Genomic DNA, 21,253 nt, shown 5'->3' with positions numbered 1-21,253 from the left:
TTTTTTCGCTAACTACTCTTTTATTTAGAAATCTGAAATATAATTATATATATAAATATTTAATTTTATCACATAATTAAATAATTATCTCATGTTGTATGGACCAGGTGCTCGACCGGTTAAATTCGTTGGAAATTCCGAATCAACCGGTCGAATCTGGTGAAATCGCGAGGGGGATATTCCCACCAATTTTCAAATATTAGCGCGCTCGTTTGAACGCGAGGCCAAGCAACGAGAGATCCTGAACGTCCGATTCGTGGACCAAATCAACGTACCGATCGCGCCCGGGCACCGATCCGCGAGACTCACAACGCAACCAATCAGGAGGCAGCACTTTTCTCTTTAAATAGGAAACCGAAGCACCCTCCATCTTCATCGCTTGTGGTAGTGCTATTGATCGTCTCTTCGATTTTTTTGAATCCGATGGCGCCGAAGGCCGAGAAGAAGCCGGCGGAGAAGAAGCCCACGGCTGAGAAGCCGGCTGAGGAGAAGGAGAAGAAGGCCGAGAAAGCCCCCGCCGAGAAGAAGCCCAAGGCCGAGAAGCGCCTTCCGTCCAAGGATGCCGCCTCCGGCGACAAGAAGAAGAAGAAGAAAGCCAAGAAGGGATCCGAGACCTATAAGATTTACATCTTCAAGGTTCTGAAGCAGGTCCACCCCGACATCGGAATCTCGAGCAAGGCGATGTCCATCATGAACTCCTTTATCAACGACATCTTCGAGAAGCTCGCGCAGGAGGCTTCCCGTCTGGCCCGCTACAACAAGAAACCTACCATCACTTCCCGCGAGATCCAGACCTCTGTGCGCTTAGTTCTCCCCGGTGAGCTCGCCAAGCATGCTGTTTCCGAAGGTACCAAGGCGGTTACGAAGTTCACCAGCTCTTAAAAGTTGTTTATGGATCTGTATCAAATGGTATCTCCGATCCGACTCTGATTTAGGGAAATGAACTCTTTGTATTTCTGTTGCTCTATATCGATTAGCCAAATATCATTTTGATGTTGGAATGGATAGTTTATGGCTGTAATATAGTGATTTCCAACTGGATCGAGGCTTCTTTTCTCTCGAATGATTGTTCTTGGTCGATTTTGAGTTCGTAAATAAGCGATCGCAGTCTATTAAAACCAGTAATAAATATTTTCAATCCAAAGAACGGTTTTCTTTTTCCCCCATCAACAAACCATGTTATAATTGTCTCCGCATCCATTCAGAAAACGCAAACGAAAAAACAATCTAGAAAAGATTGCTAATGAGAGAAATTGCGATTTGAGTGCGAATCATTAGGGACCGCTTTCCAATTTATTTCTCATTGTTGTTGATCAGTAGTCTCAAGAATTTTTTGGTGGTTAGTTTGTTCATTCTGGATTAGTGGTTAAGTTTGTTTAAATTTCGGTCCTAGATAGCTATTTGATCATTATTATTGCTTGATCTCCAAATAATTAAGTGACATATTTTGGATTGTGGATACAATGATTGTTGCTTCGCTGTAATCCTGTTTTATTTTATCCTAGAGTTGGTTAGAAAACAAGAAACCAACTCTAGCAGATTTTTGCAGGATAGATTTCTGTTTACTATAAACAAATCCTTCTTTCACAACAGAATCTTGATTTAAGAATATCTAAGATTGGGCCATTTTTTGTTTTTTGTTTTGCTTTGATGCTGGGGTCAAGAATGCTCAAGTTGTTTGAATATCACTGGGTGGGTTGTCTGACTGGTTTACTTCTAACCAGGACTAGTTTATGCTGTTTAGTCTTGTTGGATATTTGGATAAACTTTTGCGAGTAGAACTTCAATCTTGTGGGCTGACTCACTCTTAAGTCAACTTTTATTCGAGTAATTACTTTCTTGATTTAATTATATAGGAACATCTAATTGAGAGCAACACCAGATGCTTGGTTCCAAGTGGGCACATTCCATCCCAATGCTGGAGACAAGATGCATATCACTTGCTACGGAGAAACTTGACAGTGTCAATGTTCGAGAGGACTATGATCCTTCTTCTCAGTTTGGGATCTAGAGACCCGAGAGATTGTCCTTTTGGAGTCATTCTGAATCGTCTACTACGTAGAAAAATCAAGCATATGAGTCCCTCAAACACCCACTTAGCGACTATATTTTCCAACTGCTCTGTTCATTACGGGGGGACCAGTTGAGGCAAACATGTCCTTATTGAAGTTGACTCAGAATTTATCGCTGCCAGGTCTCGGCGAGGCAGTGTCAGGTGTTTATTTCGATTCCAGAAACAACTTAGATGATGCCGCAGCTCTTGTCGAGAAAGGAGTAGTATTCATGCCCCAGGATTTTGTGTTCTTTGAGGGTTATTCGGGTTGGGAACTTGATCAGTTGCTCGATGAGATTGAATACGAATACTGGGTCGTCGCTTCTTGCAGCTCACATTTGATTCACGAAGTTTCTGAAACTTTTTCAAACCTGTGGGAGGAGGTTTTGCAGCTGATTGGCGGGCAATATTCGGAGTTGAGCAGGAAGCCCAAACAAGATAATGCTTGAAGGCTGATTGAGGTGCAGAAGTGAGGCTATAAATTAGCTTGTTTTTGTACAGAAGCTGCCTAAGGATTTCTAGCCTGTGCCATTTTAAATCCAAAAATGGAGTATTTCGGCTGTAAGTTAAGGAAATAATTTTTTTTATTGGAATAATGATTCTATCCAAAAGTGAAGAAAATAGCTGACTAGGAATGCACCTTTGATATTGACTTGACGAAGACTCCTCGCAGAAATAGATACATTTATATAAAACTAATTTAAGAGATAAAGACTCATAAATTGAATGTTGAAACATACATGATAGTTAGAAGTTTATCTTCTATAATTGAGGTAAACTCCTTATCATCACTCAATTTATTTACATCATCATGTACTCAACTTCCCTCTCACCATCATGCTCCACAAGCAAAAACAAAGTCAAACTAATCTCCAATTACACACACACAACATCACACAAATACCATTACATGTATTACAAAATGATGAACAGTTGGTGTGGCAATAGGTGTGACAATCAAACACGAACAACAAGCAAAATACTCAACCATGAAGAACACTTACAGCAAATGGAGCATCAAAAGCACAGAGGACTGAATCTATGGTTGTCATTCCGTCATAAATCATCGCCCCACTTTTAGCAAGTGGTTAGATATCAATGGATTTATCGTGTCTTTACCGCGAGCCGTTTGCTGCGGACTAGATAGATCCTTATGGTGGATCTATGAATCTTCTTGGACTTTTAACAAAACTCCAACTATCAACGGATTTGACACTGTCTTTACCATGAGCCGTTTGCTGCAGATTAGATAGATCGTTATGGTGGATCTATTCACGCTCTTGGGCTTTTTGGCAAAACCCCAGCCATCAACGGATTTGTCACTGTCTTTACCACGAGCCGTTTGCTGCGGACTAGATAGATCAATTATGATGGATCTATTCATCATCCTCTCTCATACCTCCCAACTCACATCCCCTCATCATAGGAAATATGTACAAAATACAAATCCTCACTACACACAACAGGATCCCTCACTGTACAAGTTTATCTCACCCCAATCACAAGACACACACAAAGTCCACATTTGACTCACATGCATACACTCAAGTCCATAACTTGACTTGCATGTACACACACAAGCCATGAAAAACATGGACATCACACACAAAGTCCACATTTTACTCACATGCATACACTCAAGTTCATAACTTGACTTGCATGTACACACACAAGCCATGAAAAACAAGGATAGCAAATGTAGCTTCAAAACCACGGACATCAAACTCCTCACGGACAACAACGTAGAATGCCCCTTCAATTTCTGTATAAGTCTACAAAACGATAAACGTGAATTTGGATCTTGCGCAACTTCCTAGCAATATCAGGGACCATCTCCTCAAAACAACATCTGTTACGGGCTTCCCACAGAACATAGATCATACTAGAAACTCCAAGATATCTCGCCTTCATTTTCCGGCTCGCACCTTTATAGTGTTGGCCAAGAATGTGAAATAACTCCTCTATTGAATTAATGTCATGATTTAACTCTAACCATCTCTGCACCTTGTCCCAAAGAGTACATGTGATAGGACACTCAAAGAATAAGTGACCATTCAACTCATCATGACCTTGACAAAGAATACAAATCTTGTTCGCCACATACGATATTCTATCCGTTGTTTGTAGTTTCCCATGAGCAAGTAATCACAGAATAAACCAATGCTTTGACATAATTTCCGGCCTCCAAATCAATGATGCCCACGTCACCTCAGGACCTCTCGGCATGAAGAACCCATATGCATTTGTTGCCCCACTTTTCCCCCTACAAACTAGTCATCCATCAACAAGTTCGGCTTCCCACTTCCATTTGTAGCCCCTTGAATTTTGTTTCGAATATCCACAAGTCGTTTGATAAGAGGAGAGTCCGAGGCTTTGACCTCCCAATGCCAAAAATTAGTCCCCTTGAGATAATGATGGTGCACCCATCTTACACATAGCGAATTCGCATTAGTTTGGATCTCCCATAGTATCTTGCTAAGAAGAGTTTCGTTCTATGCATGAAGATCACGAAGTCCATAACCACCATATTGTCAAGAAAGACACAAAGTGGCCCAAGAAATTGGAGGATGCTTTAAAGGCCACACAAACTTACGACATATTATTTTGATTTTTTCAATGACACCGCCAGGAATAGGGAGCATAAAAAGCTAATAACACTCCACGCATTGAAGCACCGTCTTCACTAACTCCAAGCACCCCGCATAGGATAAAGTATGTTTTGGCCAAGAATTAATCTTCCTTGTAATAATATCAAGTAAGGGCCTATAGTTTGTAATTCTTAACTTCTCCACTGCTAGTGGAATCCCCAAGTATCGAAATGGAAATGTTCCTTCTTGGAACCCAATAAGTATTGGTTGCTACTCGGAAAACCTAGAGGTTCCACTGTACAAAAATTTTGTACAAAGGTCTGAACCTTTTCCTAGCTACCATGTGTTCTTTTAAATTAAATTTTGGATCGCCTGCGGAACTTAACACGTTTGATCCAAAACTTAATCTATATGTTCTTTTAGGTTTTGACTTGGATCTCCTGCGGAACTTAACACGTTCGACCCAAATCACCTTAAGTTATTAATTCCATTAAATATTAATTTCCATAATTGGTTCCAGTACTGACGTGGCGAGGCACATGACCTTCTTGGATATGGGAGCAACCACCACCGACTAGACAAAACTTTTTATAGAAATCTAATATTTAATTTCCTAAAATAACTTTAGGTTAACCGAAAAGAACAATCAAATCACAAGGAAAATAAAAAACAAAACAAAAGAACACAACTTCGAAAAACATATTCGAAATACTAGAACGTAAGCCTCTTGTATTTGGTATTATTTCCATAAATAACTAGCATGATGCGGAAAAGAAAAATTACTAGTTATACCTTCTAGAAAGACCTCTTGATCTTCTACTGTATTCCTCTTCCAACCTCGGACGTTGTGTGGGCAATGATCTTCCGAGATGAGAAACCACCAACCACCTTCTTCTCCTCCTAGCTAGGTTCGGCCAACAATAAGGAAGCTTCACCAAGGAAGAAGATCAAAACACCAACCAAGCTCCAAGAGATGCTAGCTTTCTCTCCTTCTTCTTCTTCTTCTCCGAGTAGTATCCGGCCACCACAAGAGCTCCAAGACAATAGAGAAGGTTCGACCACCACCAAGAGGAAGAAAAGAAGAGAGGTTGGCCGGCCACAACACCAAGGAAAAGAGGGAGAGAAAATAATAGAGGTTGTGTCTCATGAAGGCACCCTCACCCCTTCTTTTATATTCCTTGGCCTAAGCAAATTAGGAAATTTAATTACAATAAAATTTCCTTAATTTCTTTGACATGATTTAATTGAGAAAAATAAAATAAAATTTCTCCAATTAAATTCTAATGGCCGGCCACATCATGAAATCAAATTAGACAAGTTTCAATCAACAATTAAAACTTCCTAATTTGTTTCCGGAAATTTTAAAATTAAAATTTCTCTTCAAAATCTCTTCATGGTTGATAAAAAGAAATTTCCATAATTTTAATTTTACAATATGTGAATAATTTTTAAAGAGAAAATATCTCACCAATCTACAAATAAGGAAAGAGATCTAATCTCTTTCTTTAATCTTTTGTAGATCTTTTACAAGAGAGATAATTTAATTTTAATTCTCTTTAATAAATTATATCTTCCACATAATAAAAATTAAAATTAAAATTCTTTTTTAATTTAATTTGGCCGGCCCCTCTAGCTTGGGTTCAAGCTAGGGCCGGCCACCCCAATTTATACCTAGGCTGGCCCTAGCTTGGTTCCCAAGCTAGCTTGGCCGGCCCCCTTTAGGTGGGTATAGAAGGTGGGTATAGGTGGGTATAGTACTCTATAAATAAGAGGCTACGATAGGGACCGAGAGGAGGAATTGATTTTGGTCTCCCGATAAAATTAAGCATCCCGTGTTCGCCCCGAACACACAACTTAATTTTATCAATAATAATTCATTCCACTAGAGAACTATTATTGAACTACCGCACCAATCCCAAATTATATTTTTGGGCTCCTTCTTATTATGAGTGTGTTAGTCTCCCTGTGTTTAAGATATCTAATGTCCACTAATTAAGTGAGTTACTGACAACTCATTTAATTAATATCTTAGTCCAAGAGTAGTACCACTCAACCTTATCATCATGTCGGACTAGGTCCACCTGCAGGGTTTAACATGACAATCCTTATGAGCTTCTCTTGAGGACATTATCAACCTAGTATCTCTAGGACACAATTTCCTTCTATAATCAACAACACACACTATAAGTGATGCCATTTCTCAACTTATCGGGCTTATTGATTCATCGAACTAAATCTCACCCATTGATAAATTAAAGAAATAAATATCAAATATATGTGCTTGTTATTATATTAGGATTAAGAGCACACACTTCCATAATAACCGAGGTCTTTGTTTCTTTATAAAGTCAGTATAAAAGAAACGACCTCAAATAATCCTACTCAATACACTCTAAGTGTACTGTGTAATTATACAGTCAAGATAAACTGATACCTAATTACACTACGACCTTCTAATGGTTTGTTCCTTTCCATTTTGGTCGTGAGCTACTGTTTATAATTTATAAGGTACTGATAACATCATCTTCTGCATGTGGCACCACATACTATGTTATCTACAGTATAAATTAATTGAACAACTACATTTATCACAAATGTAGACATTTGACCAATGTGATTCTTATTTCTAGATAAATGTTTTATACCAAAAGTTAGGCTTTTAGTATACATTCTAACAATAAGTTGGCGTAATCGGTCCTTTATGCTATTATCAATCCCCTCCATATACATATGAGATTTCAAAGAATTAGCCCGAAGCTCCACTTCATTGCCAAAAACCTCCAAACATTTCGCCAATACTTTTATTGAGGACTCATTTGCCTGTGCAAACAACATCAAATTATCGGCATATGCAACATGTGTGATACCAGCCTCTTTACACATAGGATGGAAGTGAAAAGAGGGTGATAAGAAGGCAACCTGCAACCTGCAGCCTGCGTGATAATACATCGATGCATAGACCAAAAAGTAAGGGAGATAGGGGATCACCTTGCCGTAGACCACGACACCCACTAAAGAATCCATAGATGCCTCCATTTAGAGAAATAGAATAGGAGGCCATAGTTACACACTCCTTAATCCATTCATAATATCGTTGGGGAAAGCCAAAACCAATAAGGGCCACCATGAGAAAATCCCAATCTACTGTATCAAATGCCTTCTGCAAATCAACCTTGACCATACATCTCGGGGAGATTCTTTTACGCGCATACTTTCGTAGCAACTCCTGAGTGAGGTTAATGCTGTCACCAATAGATTGCCCTTTCACAAAAATCGCTTGTGCTGGATCCAACAAGTCCCCCCAAACCCCTGCTAATCGGTCGGTCAGTACCTTTGCAATGACCTTGTAGAACACATTGCAACAAGAGATAGACCGATAATCTGAAACTCTTGGGGTATGGTTTGCCTTTGGAACCAAAGATATTAGTGAATGGTTCAATTGCTTGAGTAGCTCACCACTCTGAAAAAATTCCTGAATTGTAGCAATAAACTTTGGCCCAACAATATCCCAAGATGCAGTGAAAAACTTTGCTCTATATAGATCCGGACCCCGACGCCTTGTCACTCCCAATGTCGTATAAGGCTGCTTTAATTTCCTCCACCTCCACTGGCTTGATTAAGTCCTCAGATTGACCATGAGTGAGTTTTCTTCCAGAAAGTCCACTGCTGTCCAAAGGATCACACACCACCTTTTGCCCAAGTAGATCATGAAAGAAGCCTACAAATTCATCTGTCACTTTACCCAAGCTTGATGTTTGCTCCCTATTTCACTTTGTGAGTGTGATGATGGAATGCCTCTTATTATTCCACTTCACTACATCATGGAAGAATTTAGTACATTTATCAGAGTTTCTTAAGTAAACATTTTTCGCACGTTGCTGATAAAATTGTTTCTCTACTTCCACAAGTAGAGTGTCCTTCCTCCGTATATGATCATAGTCAATGGGAATAGTACCCCCTGCTAGGATCCCTTTCTATATCTCCTCTAAATCTGCATTTGCTCTTTTTGTCTTATCCGAAATATGCCCAAAATGATTTTTATTCAACTCACTCAATATTTTCTTCAAACGGGTTAGCCTCACTTTAAGAATAAATTGAGCATTCCCAATAACAGGAGCTGACCATGAGTCTATCACAAGTTCGGTGAAACCTTCATTGAGTGACCACATATTAAGGAACTTGAAAGGTCGATTTAGAGGTCAATCTTTCGCTAGAGTGTGCACTATGGTACAAGAGTGGTCCGAGAGGCACCCAGACGCCGTAAACTTCGTAAAATCATCGAAATCCGCCAATAACCAAAAAGAATTCACCAAAGTTTATCCAATTTACAAGAAACTGTACCATTGGTCCAAGTGGGCCGACATACAATGGAGCGAAGATCCACCAAACCACATACTTGAGTAAAAATTTAGAAATCCCGCATCTCATAATTGGTGACTGGAGAGCCCCCTTGTCTATCCACTGTTGATATAATAGAATTAAAATCACCAAGAATCAATCATGGTTCCGAAATGGTCTCCCCAAGATTCGTAAGAGCCTCCCATAACGGTCTTCAAGCGACAATAGAATGAAGTCCATAAATAAATGTTACTAAGAAATTCCTCCCGAAAATTCTACACCGAACTTGATAATGTATGAATTGTTCGGTCATTGAGAGAACATCCATATCAACTCAGTGTAAATCTTAAAGAAGTAGTATACGGTCATGATTAGTCATATCAAAATTATGAACATGCCCCACACATGAAAACCACCTACGCATAATTGGGTCAAGAGAATTGTCATTTAGCTTCGTCTCCAATAGAGCCATCACTTGGATATCTTTATCTTTGAGGAGGTGGTGCAACCCAATATTTTAGGGACTTGTGAAATCTCCTAATGCTCTATGCGTCTACCTTCATTGGCCACTTCGACGGACTACTTGCGCCCGAAGTTACCTCTCACTCCTTGGTGTCGGCATCACCTCCTTTGCAGCTCCACTTATGTCTCCATTTGTGGTTGAGGTAGTAGCTGTAGGTACGGAAGAGATTGAAGATTCATTAGATGTAGATAATAATATTTCACTTGATGCCATGGAGGATGAAGAGGAGCTCCCCCTGCTTGAAGTTGTCGCATGTTACACACCCGGTGGCTGCTGTAGTTCGCCAACAGATTTTGTGTTGACAAATGATGAGTGACTTGCAACGCCTTCTTTGTTAACAAACTCGCCAGCACCTTGGAAGCCAATGTGGTGGTCAACATGGACTCCATCTTGGTCAACAACATCTTGTACTTCAACATTTTGGAATTTCACATTTTGGTCAACATCATAATATTGGACATCCACATTTTAATCAACATCATCTCGGACTTCAATACTTTTGAGTTTCACGGTTTGATCAACATCTCCACCTTGTACTCCAACCTAGTCATTAGCTCTTTAGACTTCAACATTTCGTGCAATGGGCGGTACAACCGCCACCGGAATTGGATTATGAAATTCCACTATTGCCAATTCATTAGGCGCTACCGGAATTCCATCATTTGCTCTTTGTTGTGTTTGTCTCCATTGTTGCTGAGGATGGTCCTTAGTCCTCGTCCTTCTTCGACCCCGTACTAATTATGATCTTTGTTTCCTAGGGCCTTGGCCAACACCTCCGCGGCAAGTCTTCGATCGATGGCCCACCTTCTTATAGATTTGACAAAAATCCGACACAATTTCATAGATGATACGTAGATCTACTTGTACTCTAGTGGATAAAGTAATAGGCACCTCAAAAACTCTATCCCCAAAGGCTGGAATCTCCACTAAGAGTCGCGCATACTCCAAGCGTTCTCTTGTTCATGTCAGGTTGTCGATATACAGCGACCTTCCTGTTGGTTGCTACTCGGAAAACCTAATGGTTCCACTGTACAAAAATTTTGTACAAAGGTCTGAACCTTTTCCTAGCTACCATGTGTTCTTTTAAATTAAACTTGGATCGCCTGCGGAACTTAACACGTTTGATCCTAAGTTTAATTTATTTGTTCTTTTAGGTTTAGACTTGGATCTCCTGCGGAACTTAACACGTTCGATCCAAATCACCTAGGTTATTAATTTCATTAAATATTAGTTTCCAAAATTGGCTCCCAGTACTGACGTGGCGAGACACATGACCTTCTTGGATATGGGAACAACCACCACCGACTAGACAAATCCTTTTAAGGAAAGTTAATATTTAATTTCCTTAAATAACTTTAGGTCAACCGAAAAGAACAATCAAATCACAAGGAAAAGAAAAAAACAAAAGAACACAACATCGAAAATAAATTCGAAATACTAGAATCGTATGCCTCTTGTATTTGGTATTATTTCCAAAAATAATTATACAAAAAAAAACTAGTATGATGCGGAAAATAATTACTAGTTATACCTTTCTTTGTAAGCAAATAACCTCTTGATCTTCTACCATATTCCTCTTCTTATCCCGGACGTTGTGTGGGCAACGATCTACCGAGATGAGAATCCACCTAAGCCACCTTCTTCTCCAAGCAAGATTCGGCCACCACAATTCTCCAAGAGAAGTAGAGGTCCGGCCACCACCACCAAGCTCCAAGGGATGCTAGAAACAAAACCTTCTTTCTCTCCTTCTTCTCCTAGCTAGAACCGACCACCATGGACTTCTCTTGCGTTGATGCCGCTGACCACAAAGGAGGAAGAGAAAAGAAGAAGAAGAGAAGACCCTAGGGCCGGCCACACCAAGAAGGAAAAGAGAGGAAGAAAAGAATAGAGTCGTTATCCATGAAGGCACTTCTACCCTCTCTTTTATAATCCTTGGTCTTGGCAAATAAGGAAATTTAAATAAAAACTTCCTTAATTCTTTTGCCATGAAAAGAAAAATTTATTTAATTAAAAATAATTTTATCTTTTCACATTACATGGCCGACCACTTTTATTCTCCATCAAGGAAGTTTTTTTTTTATTCACAAGAATAAAAACTTCCTAATTTGTTTCCGGAAATTTATAAAAAAATTTTTCAATAATTTTTCCTTTCATAATAGTTTAAAATATCTCCTTTAAACATGTGGATAATTTTCAAATAAGAAAAGTTTTTATTAAAATTAAAACTTTCTTTTAAAACATCTCTCCACAAAAAGAAATATTTTAATCAAAATTCTTTTCCTCTTAATTCTATGTGATCATGTTGGCAATTGGCAAGCTTCTCACGTTGGCAATGAAAAGAAATATTTTAATTAAAATTCTTTTCCTCTTAATTCCATGTGGTCATGTTGGCAATTGGCAAGCTTCTCACGTTGACTTCATTGCCAAGCAAAAACGTGACTTAATTGCCAAGCAAAAATTGTGAGTTGCTTAAACAAAGCTTCTCACGTTTTAAGCAAACGACATCTCACAGGCACAGCAAGTAAATATGAACTTGCTGTTCACATTGATCACACCAACATTAAGCATTCTTGGATAGTAATGCTAACAACATGGACTATAAGATGGGCTTAGATGGATACACTACTTTATATATAGAGAGGTTACGATAGGGACCGAGAGGAGAAATTGATTTTGGTCTCCCGATGAAATTAAGCTTCCCGTGTTCGCCCCGAACACCCAACTTAATTTCATCAATAATAATTCATACCACTAAAGAATTATTATTGAACTACCGCACCAATCCCAAATTACATTTTGGGCTCCTTCTTATTATGAGTGTGTTAGTCTCCCTGTGTTTAAGATGTCGAATGTCCACTAATTAAATGAGTTACTGACAACTCACTTAATTAATATCTTAGTCCAAGAGTAGTACCACTCAACCTTATCGTCATGTCGGACTAAGTCCACCTGCAGGGTTTAACATGACAATCCTTATGAGCTCCTCTTGGGGACATTATCAACCTAGATCACTAGGACACAGTTTCCTTCTATAATCAACAACACACACTATAAGTGATATCATTTCCCAACTTATCGGGCTTATTGATTTATCAAACTAAATCTCATCCATTGATAAGTTAAAGAAATAAATATCAAATATATGTGCTTGTTATTATATTAGGATTAAGAGCACACACTTCCATAATAACTGAGGTCTTTGTTCCTTTATAAAGTCAGTATAAAAGAAACGACCTCTAATGGTCCTACTCAATACATTCTAAGTGTACTAGTGTAATTATATAGTTAAGATAAACTAATACCTAATTACACTACGACCTTCCAATGGTTTGTTCCTTTCCATCTTGGTCGTGAGCTACTGTTTATAATTTATAAGGTGCTGATAACATGATCCTCTGTGTGTGACACCACACACCATGTTATCTACCATATAAATTAATTGAACAACTACATTTATCATAAATATAGACATTTGACCAATGTGATTCTTATTTCTAGATAAATGTTTATACCAAAAGATAGGCTTTTAGTATACATCCTAACAATCTCCCACTTATACTAAAAGACTAAGCTGTCATATCTGCTACCATACATCTGATTCCCAACCCTTCAACATGTCCATCAAAAGCTCTTGCCTTAAGGACCTTAGTGAAAGGATCTATAGGTCATCACCTGATGCAATCTAGGCGGCAACAACTTCTCCTCGTTTATACGATTTCTCGTATTGGGTGGTACTTGCGCTCGATTGTGTTTACTTGCCTTATAGACTTATGGTTTCTTCGAGTTTGCTACTGCACCAATATTATTACAATAAATTGTAATAATCTTTGGACAAACCAGAAATCATATCTAAGTCTATCTTGAGGTTATTGTGTCATTCAGCTTTTATGGCTACCTCAGAGGCTTGCCATATACTAAGCTTCTATGGCGGAGTCCAGAAAAACACCTATGCTTATCACTCTTCCATAGTTATGACTTTACCTCCTAAAGTAAACACAAAACCCCGAGGTTGACTTACTATTGTCCCTTTCCAATTGGATGTTAAAATCCATGCAACCCACAGGGAACAAATTATCTGCCTTATAAGCTAGCATATAATCTCTAGTGCCTCTAAGGTACTTCAATATATACTTTACCGCAGATCAATGTCCTTGTCCAGAGTTGCTTTGATGTCTACTAACTATGCTTACGGCAAAATAGATATCCAGTCTCGTACACAGCATTGCATACATTAGGCTTCCCACAGCCGAAGCATAAGGAACTGTCTTCATGTCCTTTATCTCCTTTGATGTCTACGGAGACATTTCTTTAGATAAAGTTACTCTATGCTAAAAAAAAAAAAGTAAGAAACCTTTCTTGGAGTTTTGCATGCTTAAAACGAGCAAGGATTTTTTTTTCTTTTCGATATATGAAGCTTGGGATAATTAAAATATTCTTTTCTTGCGATCCCTTATTACTTTGATCTCAAGAATATATATATTCTCCCAAGTCCTTTATATCGAATTGTTTGGACAACCATACCCTTATTTCTGACAACATTTTGATATTATTTCCAACTACCAAAAATGTTATCTACGTATAGTACAAGAAATACCACCACGTTTCCATCACACCTTTTGTATATACAAGACTTATCCGGTTACTTAATAAATCCATAGGTCTGGATTACTTTGATAAACTGGATGTTCCAAGACCTTGAAACTTTGCCTCAGTCCATAGACTGATTGAGCTTGCACACAAGATGCTCTTAGCCCTTTGTAATGAACCCTTCTGGTTGCTTTATATGGATGCTTTCTTCAATACTTCCATTAAGGAATGCTGTCTTGACATCCACTTGCCAAATAGATAAAAGAACCCGGATAGACTTAAGCATGGCTACCAGTGAAAAAGTTTCCTTTTTCATCAAGCCTTGCTTTGAAAGTTTCTACCTTCCTATCTATCCCTCTTTTCCTATTATAGACCTTTTTACACCCAAAGGCTTTTACACCATTTGGTAGTTCTTCAAGCTTCCAGATTTTATTAGAATACATATATTCTAACTCTGTATTCATTGCTCTTTGCCAAGATGCTGCATCTTTATTTTGGAGTGCTTCATCATATTTCCGGGATCAGACTCATGTTTGTTTGGGATCAAGTCCAAAAACTTTCCCAAAACATGAATTCTTTTGGTTGTTTGACAACCCTCCCACTACGATGATGTACTGTCTATAATTGTGTATCAATTGTGATACGTGTTGCAGTTTCTTGTGATATTTCATCTTGTACAGTTGGTACTAGATTAGACATGTCCTTTATAATTTCTTTAAGAACAAATTTACTTATGGGCACGTGGTTTATTACATAGTCCTTTTCTAAAAATCGATCATTGATGCTAACAATGACCTTCTGATTTTTAAGACTATAAACCTACTTTCATTTCTCTAGGATAACCCACAAACAAGTGAATTCCTGTCCAAATTATCATTATCTCTCTTCAGCATATGTGCTGGACTACCCGAATCCGAATATGCTTTAAAATAGGCTTACGCCTATTCAGCAATTCTATATGAGTAGAGAGTTCTGATTTTGGAAGGTACTATGTTCACTTCCATTTCCAGAGTATATCCTTAAAATGAATTTGGTAATAACTCATCATCAATCTACTTATTTCCATAAGAGTCCTATACCTTCCTTTTTCTACACCATTCTGTTGGGGTATACTAGGTGTAGTTAGTTGGGATTGAATCCCTACTTCTGATAAGTGACTCCTAAATTCTTCCAAGAGGTACTTGCCACTACGATCTAACCGTAGTGTCTTGATACTTTTACCTTGACATTTCTCCGCATCAGCCTTGTACTCTTTGAACTAATCAAAGCACTTAGTCTTGCGGCACATCAAGTAAATGTATTTGTATCTTGAATAGTTGTCTATAAAATAGATGAAATATTCGATACTACCTCTTGTCTGGATAGTCATAGGATCACACAAATCAGAATGAACCAATTCCAATATATCTTTGGCTCCATACCCCTTAGACTTAAAAGCTTCTTAGTTATTTTTCCTTCCAAGTAAGACTCGCAGGTTGAAAAAATTTCCTCTACTAATGAACCCAAAAGTTCATCAGCTACCAATGAATCCTACTCAAGTTAATATAACCTAGCCTTAGATGCCAAAGATATAAATGGTTCATTTCCGAAGGTTGCTTTCTCTTAAAATTAGAAGATGTGTTACTAATTTCCATTTGTTGCATCGTGGGATTTATAAATTGCCAACCAACGTACCAAAATAGATATTTTTCCTATTTTCTCGATAACAACTTTGTTATCAAAATAGACACAATATTTATTCTTTAGAAACTGAAATAAATTTCTTTCTAAACTTGGTACTTAAAAGTAATTTCTTAAAATCCATGTCTTATTCTTATCAAAGGATAAACATCTCCCACTACAACAGCTGCTACTTTTACAGCAATGCCCATGTGAACGGTGATTTATTTTCATTTAGTTGTCAAGTTTCCTGGAACCCTGCAATGAATTACGGACATGATTAATGGCATCTGTATCTATACTCCAGGTTCTGGTAGATAACACCACTAAACATGTTTCAACTAATGAATTAAATACACCTATATTGTTCTTAGTTCTAAGAAGACAGACTACCTTAATGTCCAAGTCCTATTTCCAATCATTACAATTGGGACTACTAAGTCTTTTCTATAGTATAACAACTAGGGGATTGACAAACATTCTAAATCCTAAGAATCACAAAAATATTTGGTCAAAATCAATTCCTTAAATCCCCATGAATTTTGTATGTCACGATAGTGTGGACGTATACAAAAACAAAGAGGAGATTTTATCCATTAATTTTATTATCTCGTCAACTTTACTTTATGACGAATAAAATTAATAGTTGATCTGTCTTTGATCAAATATTTGGTCAAAACTTTTGAATTTAAAATAACATTGATTCCTCAAACAATATTATTTAAATTCACAACACCTCAAACACTGTGAATTTTGCATGCCACGATAGTGTGGACGTATACAAAATTTAAACATTTGTAAGAGGAGGGTTTTACCCATTAATTATCTTGTCAATAAGTCTTTATGACAAAATAAAATTACCTCAAACACCGTGAATTTTGTATGCCACGATAGTGTGGACGTATACAAAATCAAACATTTGTAAGAGGAGTTTTTATTATCTTGTCAACCTATTTATTTGACAAATTAATAGTTGGTTTTCTTCGATCACACAAATAATAGCAGTGACTCCGATGGGGAGGATACTATTAGACGTGCCTAAGTGTATACCATTACTTGACACTAAGTCCATTAATAAGATTGTGCCCCTTCCGATGGGGAAGATCACACGCTCTTAATTAACTTCCTATAGTAATCCAAAATGGAAGTTTAAGCTAGTGATCCGCAAACAAGCTCATCCGATATGGAGGAAGGCACTCAGAGCCAACGCGCAAGCTTGTTGCATCACTTATAAACCAGTAATGGAGACCGTGGAATTTATTTAAAAATAAATCCTTCTCCCACTTAGTTATTTAAAGTGAGGAATTTTGACTATGCTAGCCTACTTAGCATGCATACTAACAAGCACACACAACACAGCATAAAAAGTAATAAATAGAAAAACTAATTTTCAACTATTATGGCTTTTATCTATTGTTGTCCTCCGTGTGTCACCAACCCCAGCAGCTGCCATCTTTGGCCACCGCCATCGGGTCTAGTTGTCGCATCCATCTTGCTCCTTGTTCTGCTGCGCCTCTGGTCCTCAAAAGGTTCCACGCCTTGCAAGATTCGATCCGCGACATAAATAGAATTTTACATTTTTCGATCCTATATTCCTCGAAGAAATGTACATGTAAACTAGATCGAACATAAAATAAAATTTACATCCATCGATCCTATATTCCATAAAAGAAATGTACATATAACTAGATCAAAAAATAAAATCCTAATAAAACTAAATACAGCTCCTGCTGTATTTTATAATACAATCATGCACACACAATAAAATGCCCTTGACATGTCCAAAGGTCCAATCACATACATAATAACTATAAGCCATAATAGTTGATCCTGCATCCACAAAGTTAGCACATCCTACTATTATCCTGCCTAAATTATGTATGACATGTGCATAATTAAACTAATACCAAATACACAGAGGCAAAACCCTAGCTCTGATACCAATTGTTGGTTGCTACTCGGAAAACCTAATGGTTCCACTGTACAAAAATTTTGTACAAAGGTTTGAACCTTTTCTTAGCTACCTTGTGTTCTTTTAAATTAAACTTGGATCGCCTGCGGAACTTAACACGTTTGATCCTAAGTTTAATTTATTTGTTCTTTTAGGTTTAGACTCGGATCTCCTGCGGAACTTAACACGTTCGATCCAAATCACCTAGGTTATTAATCACCTAGGTTTGAAGTTAAGTTTTAAAATTTTGAAATAGTTTTTAAGGTTAAAATTTTGAAATTAATTTTTAAGTTTAAAATTAAAATTTTGGAATTAATTTTTAAGTTTAAAATTTTGAAATTAATTTTTTAAGTTTAAAATTAAAATTTTGAAATTAATTTTTTTAAGTTTAAAATTAAAATTTTGAAATTAATTTTTTAGTTTAAAATTTTTAAGTTTAAAATTAAAATTTTGAAATTAATTTTTAAGTTTAAAATTAAAATTTTGAAATTAATTTTTAAGTTTAAAATTAAAATTTTTAAGTTTAAAATTAAAATTTTGGAATTAATTTTTAAGTTTAAAATTAAAAATTTGAAATTAATTTTTAAGTTTAAAATTAAAATTTTGGAATTAATTTTTAAGTTTAAAATTAAAATTTTGAAATTGAGTTTAAAATTAAAATTTTGAAATTAACTTTTAAGTTTAAAATTAAAATTTTGAAATTAATTTTTAAGTTTAAAATTAAAATTTTGAAATTAATTTTTAAGTTTAAAATTAAAATTTTTAAGTTTAAAATTAAAATTTTGAAATTAATTTTTAAGTTTAAAATTAAAATTTTGAAATTAATTTTTAAGTTTAAAATTAAAATTTTGAAATTACTTTTTAAGTTTAAAATTAAAATTTTGAAATTAATTTTTAAGTTTAAAATTAAAATTTTGAAATTAATTTTTAAGTTTGAAATTAAAATTTTGAAATTACTTTTTAAGTTTAAAATTAAAATTTTGAAATTAATTTTTAAGTTTAAAATTAAAATTTTGAAATTAATTTTTAAGTTTAAAATTAAAATTTTTAAGTTTAAAATTAAAATTTTAAACCTTATTCATCTCACCCGATCTATATTATCAATCAAGGTATCCTATGATTTAGTGAGATGAAATTAGATTTTTTACTTATGGAGTTTTGGTTTAACTTGTGTTAGATTCAGATTTAGCTTTGGTCTCCACAAATAGGCATTCTTCGGATAATTTCTAAGCTTGGTGAGTCACATGGACGTCATTAGAAGTAACTAACCTTTCGAGATTTTCCGAATAGTCCTATCCACGGAGCTTAGTACTAAATCTTGGTCTAACTGATTAGGATCCATTTAAGGGTAGCTTCGGTCAGTTCCACTTGGCCAAATACACCAGATCGAAGCCATATCTTTCTAGACATGCGATGCCCAAGCTTCCCTAACGTACTATCATCCAAAAATTTCACCAGTACCATGATTCAAGTTAAACTTGGTCTCTAATCCTAATTACCCTGCCGGGTTAGTTTGTTTTGGGTTACCCTGTCGGATAAGTTAGTTTTGGAGGTGCCAGCTATTCTGGAGCCTCCCCCTGAATTATTGGCTATTAATTTAAATTTTGGTTTTAGGTTTGTGTCGATTCTTTTTATAGTTATGGTTAACTTGGTGATAATTTTGTTGATTTTTAAAGTGTTTAGATTTTGAATTTGATTTAGGTTTGTATTTTGGATTTTGGTTTGGTTTATTCGATTTTATATAATGTATTTTTTCTTTAGGTATATAATATTGATTAAGTCCTACTTGCGTGGTCAGACAGGCTTTTGGAACCCAAGCTTGATTAGTTGATTTGTATTGAGTTATTAATGACTTAAAAGTTTTATTTGAGTTTGACTTGTATCCGAGTCCGGTTTTATTATAACATGCTTTTTTATTGTTCAGGATTAAGTCAAGATTTTTTGATCTTGTTGTAACGACCCAAATTTCCTCAATTAGAGTTCTAAAAGTAATTTAAAAATATTTAAAAATGCTATAGAAATATTCTAGGGATTTTTAGAAATTTTTAGAATATTTTTATGTAATTTTTGGAGGTCGTTTGGTATTTTTACTAAACGAAGGAAGTTTCGACAAAAAAATATCCAAGCCGAGAATTGAACCCATGACCTTTGACTCGGTCAAAACCCGGCTGACCAGGTGTGCAAACAGATTTTTCTGTTTAGAAAAGGTAGTGAATTTATTTAAGATAGTTAACAGAATATTATAAAAGGGATAAGTTGATGTTGGATTTGTTTGTTTAGAAAAAGTAGCAAATTTATTTAAGATAATTAACAGAATATTGGATTATAAAAGGGATAAGTTGATATTGGATTTGTTTGTTTAGAAAAAGTAGCAAATTTATTTAAGATAATTAACAGAATATTGGATTATAAAAGGGATAAGTTGATGTTGGATTTGTTTGTTTAGAAAAAGTAGCAAATTTGTTTAAGATAATTAACAGAATATTGGATTATAAAAGGGGATAAGTTGATGCTCTGTTTTCCCGTGACTTAAACCATTCTCTCCTTCTCTTCTGCGTACGATGGCGGAGCTCGGGCAGAAAATGAAAGGGAGTTAGGGTATCATCTCCGGCGGCCGGCCAAGGTCCTAGATGCCCTTTTTGTTCGGTTGTGAGTCCAAGAATCAAAGTAAGTGCTTCTCACCTGCAGTAGGAGTAGTTTCGGACCTTTGTTCTTATTGAATTCAAAGCATGATGAGCGCTTATAGTGCAGATTTTTAATTAAGCTCATATGTAGATATTTATGTAAGCTTATAGTGCAGATTTTAATTAAGCTTATAGAGCAGATTTTAATTAAGCTCATAGTGCAGATTTTTATTTAGGCATATAGTGCAGATTTTAATTAAGCCTATAGTGCAGATTTTAATTAAGCTTATAGTGCAGATTTTTATTTAAGCTTATAGTGCAGATTTTAATTAAGCCTATAGTGCAGATTTTAATTAAGTTTATAAGTGCAGATTTTTATGTAAGCTTATAATGCAGATTTTAATTAAGCATTGCAGTGTAGATTTTTCATTAAGCATTTCAATTACAAATTTTGAGTTCCCTATCAGTATTTTGAGTTTAAGAAAAGTATAAGAAAGATAAAGAAAAGAAAGAAGAAGGCCAAGGCCTTAAGTAGATCCCAAAGTCAAGACTTTAGGGATTTTGGCACACAAGGTGCTAAAGAAAATGCCGAGGCATTATATAGAAGTATTAAAAGATAACAAGTATTTTACTTTTATCAGTGGCACTGTGCTGGACTCTCAGTTGTCCTTGGGTTGGGCTCCCATAGTCGTCCCTAGGTTTAGATAACCTAGTAGTAACGGCTCGGCCGACGGTCGACGGTCGACGACCATAGGGTCGCCAAATGGGCTGCCAAATGGGCCGCCAAATGGGTCGGGTCGTTACAAAAGTAAAAGCACAGTTGCCGGGCCCAAGAGAAGTTGATTATTATTTTGAAGTATTATAAGTATAAGTTTTTGAACAAGTAAAGCAATTTTTACATAAGTATAAAGTATTAAAGAATAAGTTTTA

General features: G+C 36.2%; 1 protein-coding gene and 1 pseudogene across 1 annotated transcript; both read left to right on the top strand.

The window, feature by feature from the left end:
• Nucleotides 1-369: 369 nt before the first annotated feature.
• On the top strand, nucleotides 370-1,063 carry LOC122051326 (histone H2B.11-like). The gene has a single exon (XM_042612396.1). It carries the CDS (start codon nucleotides 424-426, stop codon nucleotides 880-882), a length of 459 nt encoding a protein of 152 aa, XP_042468330.1. The 5' UTR covers nucleotides 370-423; the 3' UTR covers nucleotides 883-1,063.
• Nucleotides 1,064-1,882: 819 nt separating this feature from the next.
• LOC122050252 lies at nucleotides 1,883-2,502 on the top strand (annotated as a pseudogene).
• The last annotated feature ends 18,751 nt before the right edge of the window (nucleotides 2,503-21,253 follow it).

The sequence above is a fragment of the Zingiber officinale genome, chromosome 3A (genome assembly GCF_018446385.1).
Source record: "Zingiber officinale cultivar Zhangliang chromosome 3A, Zo_v1.1, whole genome shotgun sequence".
Lineage (NCBI taxonomy): Eukaryota > Viridiplantae > Streptophyta > Magnoliopsida > Zingiberales > Zingiberaceae > Zingiber > Zingiber officinale.
This window is presented reverse-complemented; position numbering and strand designations above follow the sequence as displayed.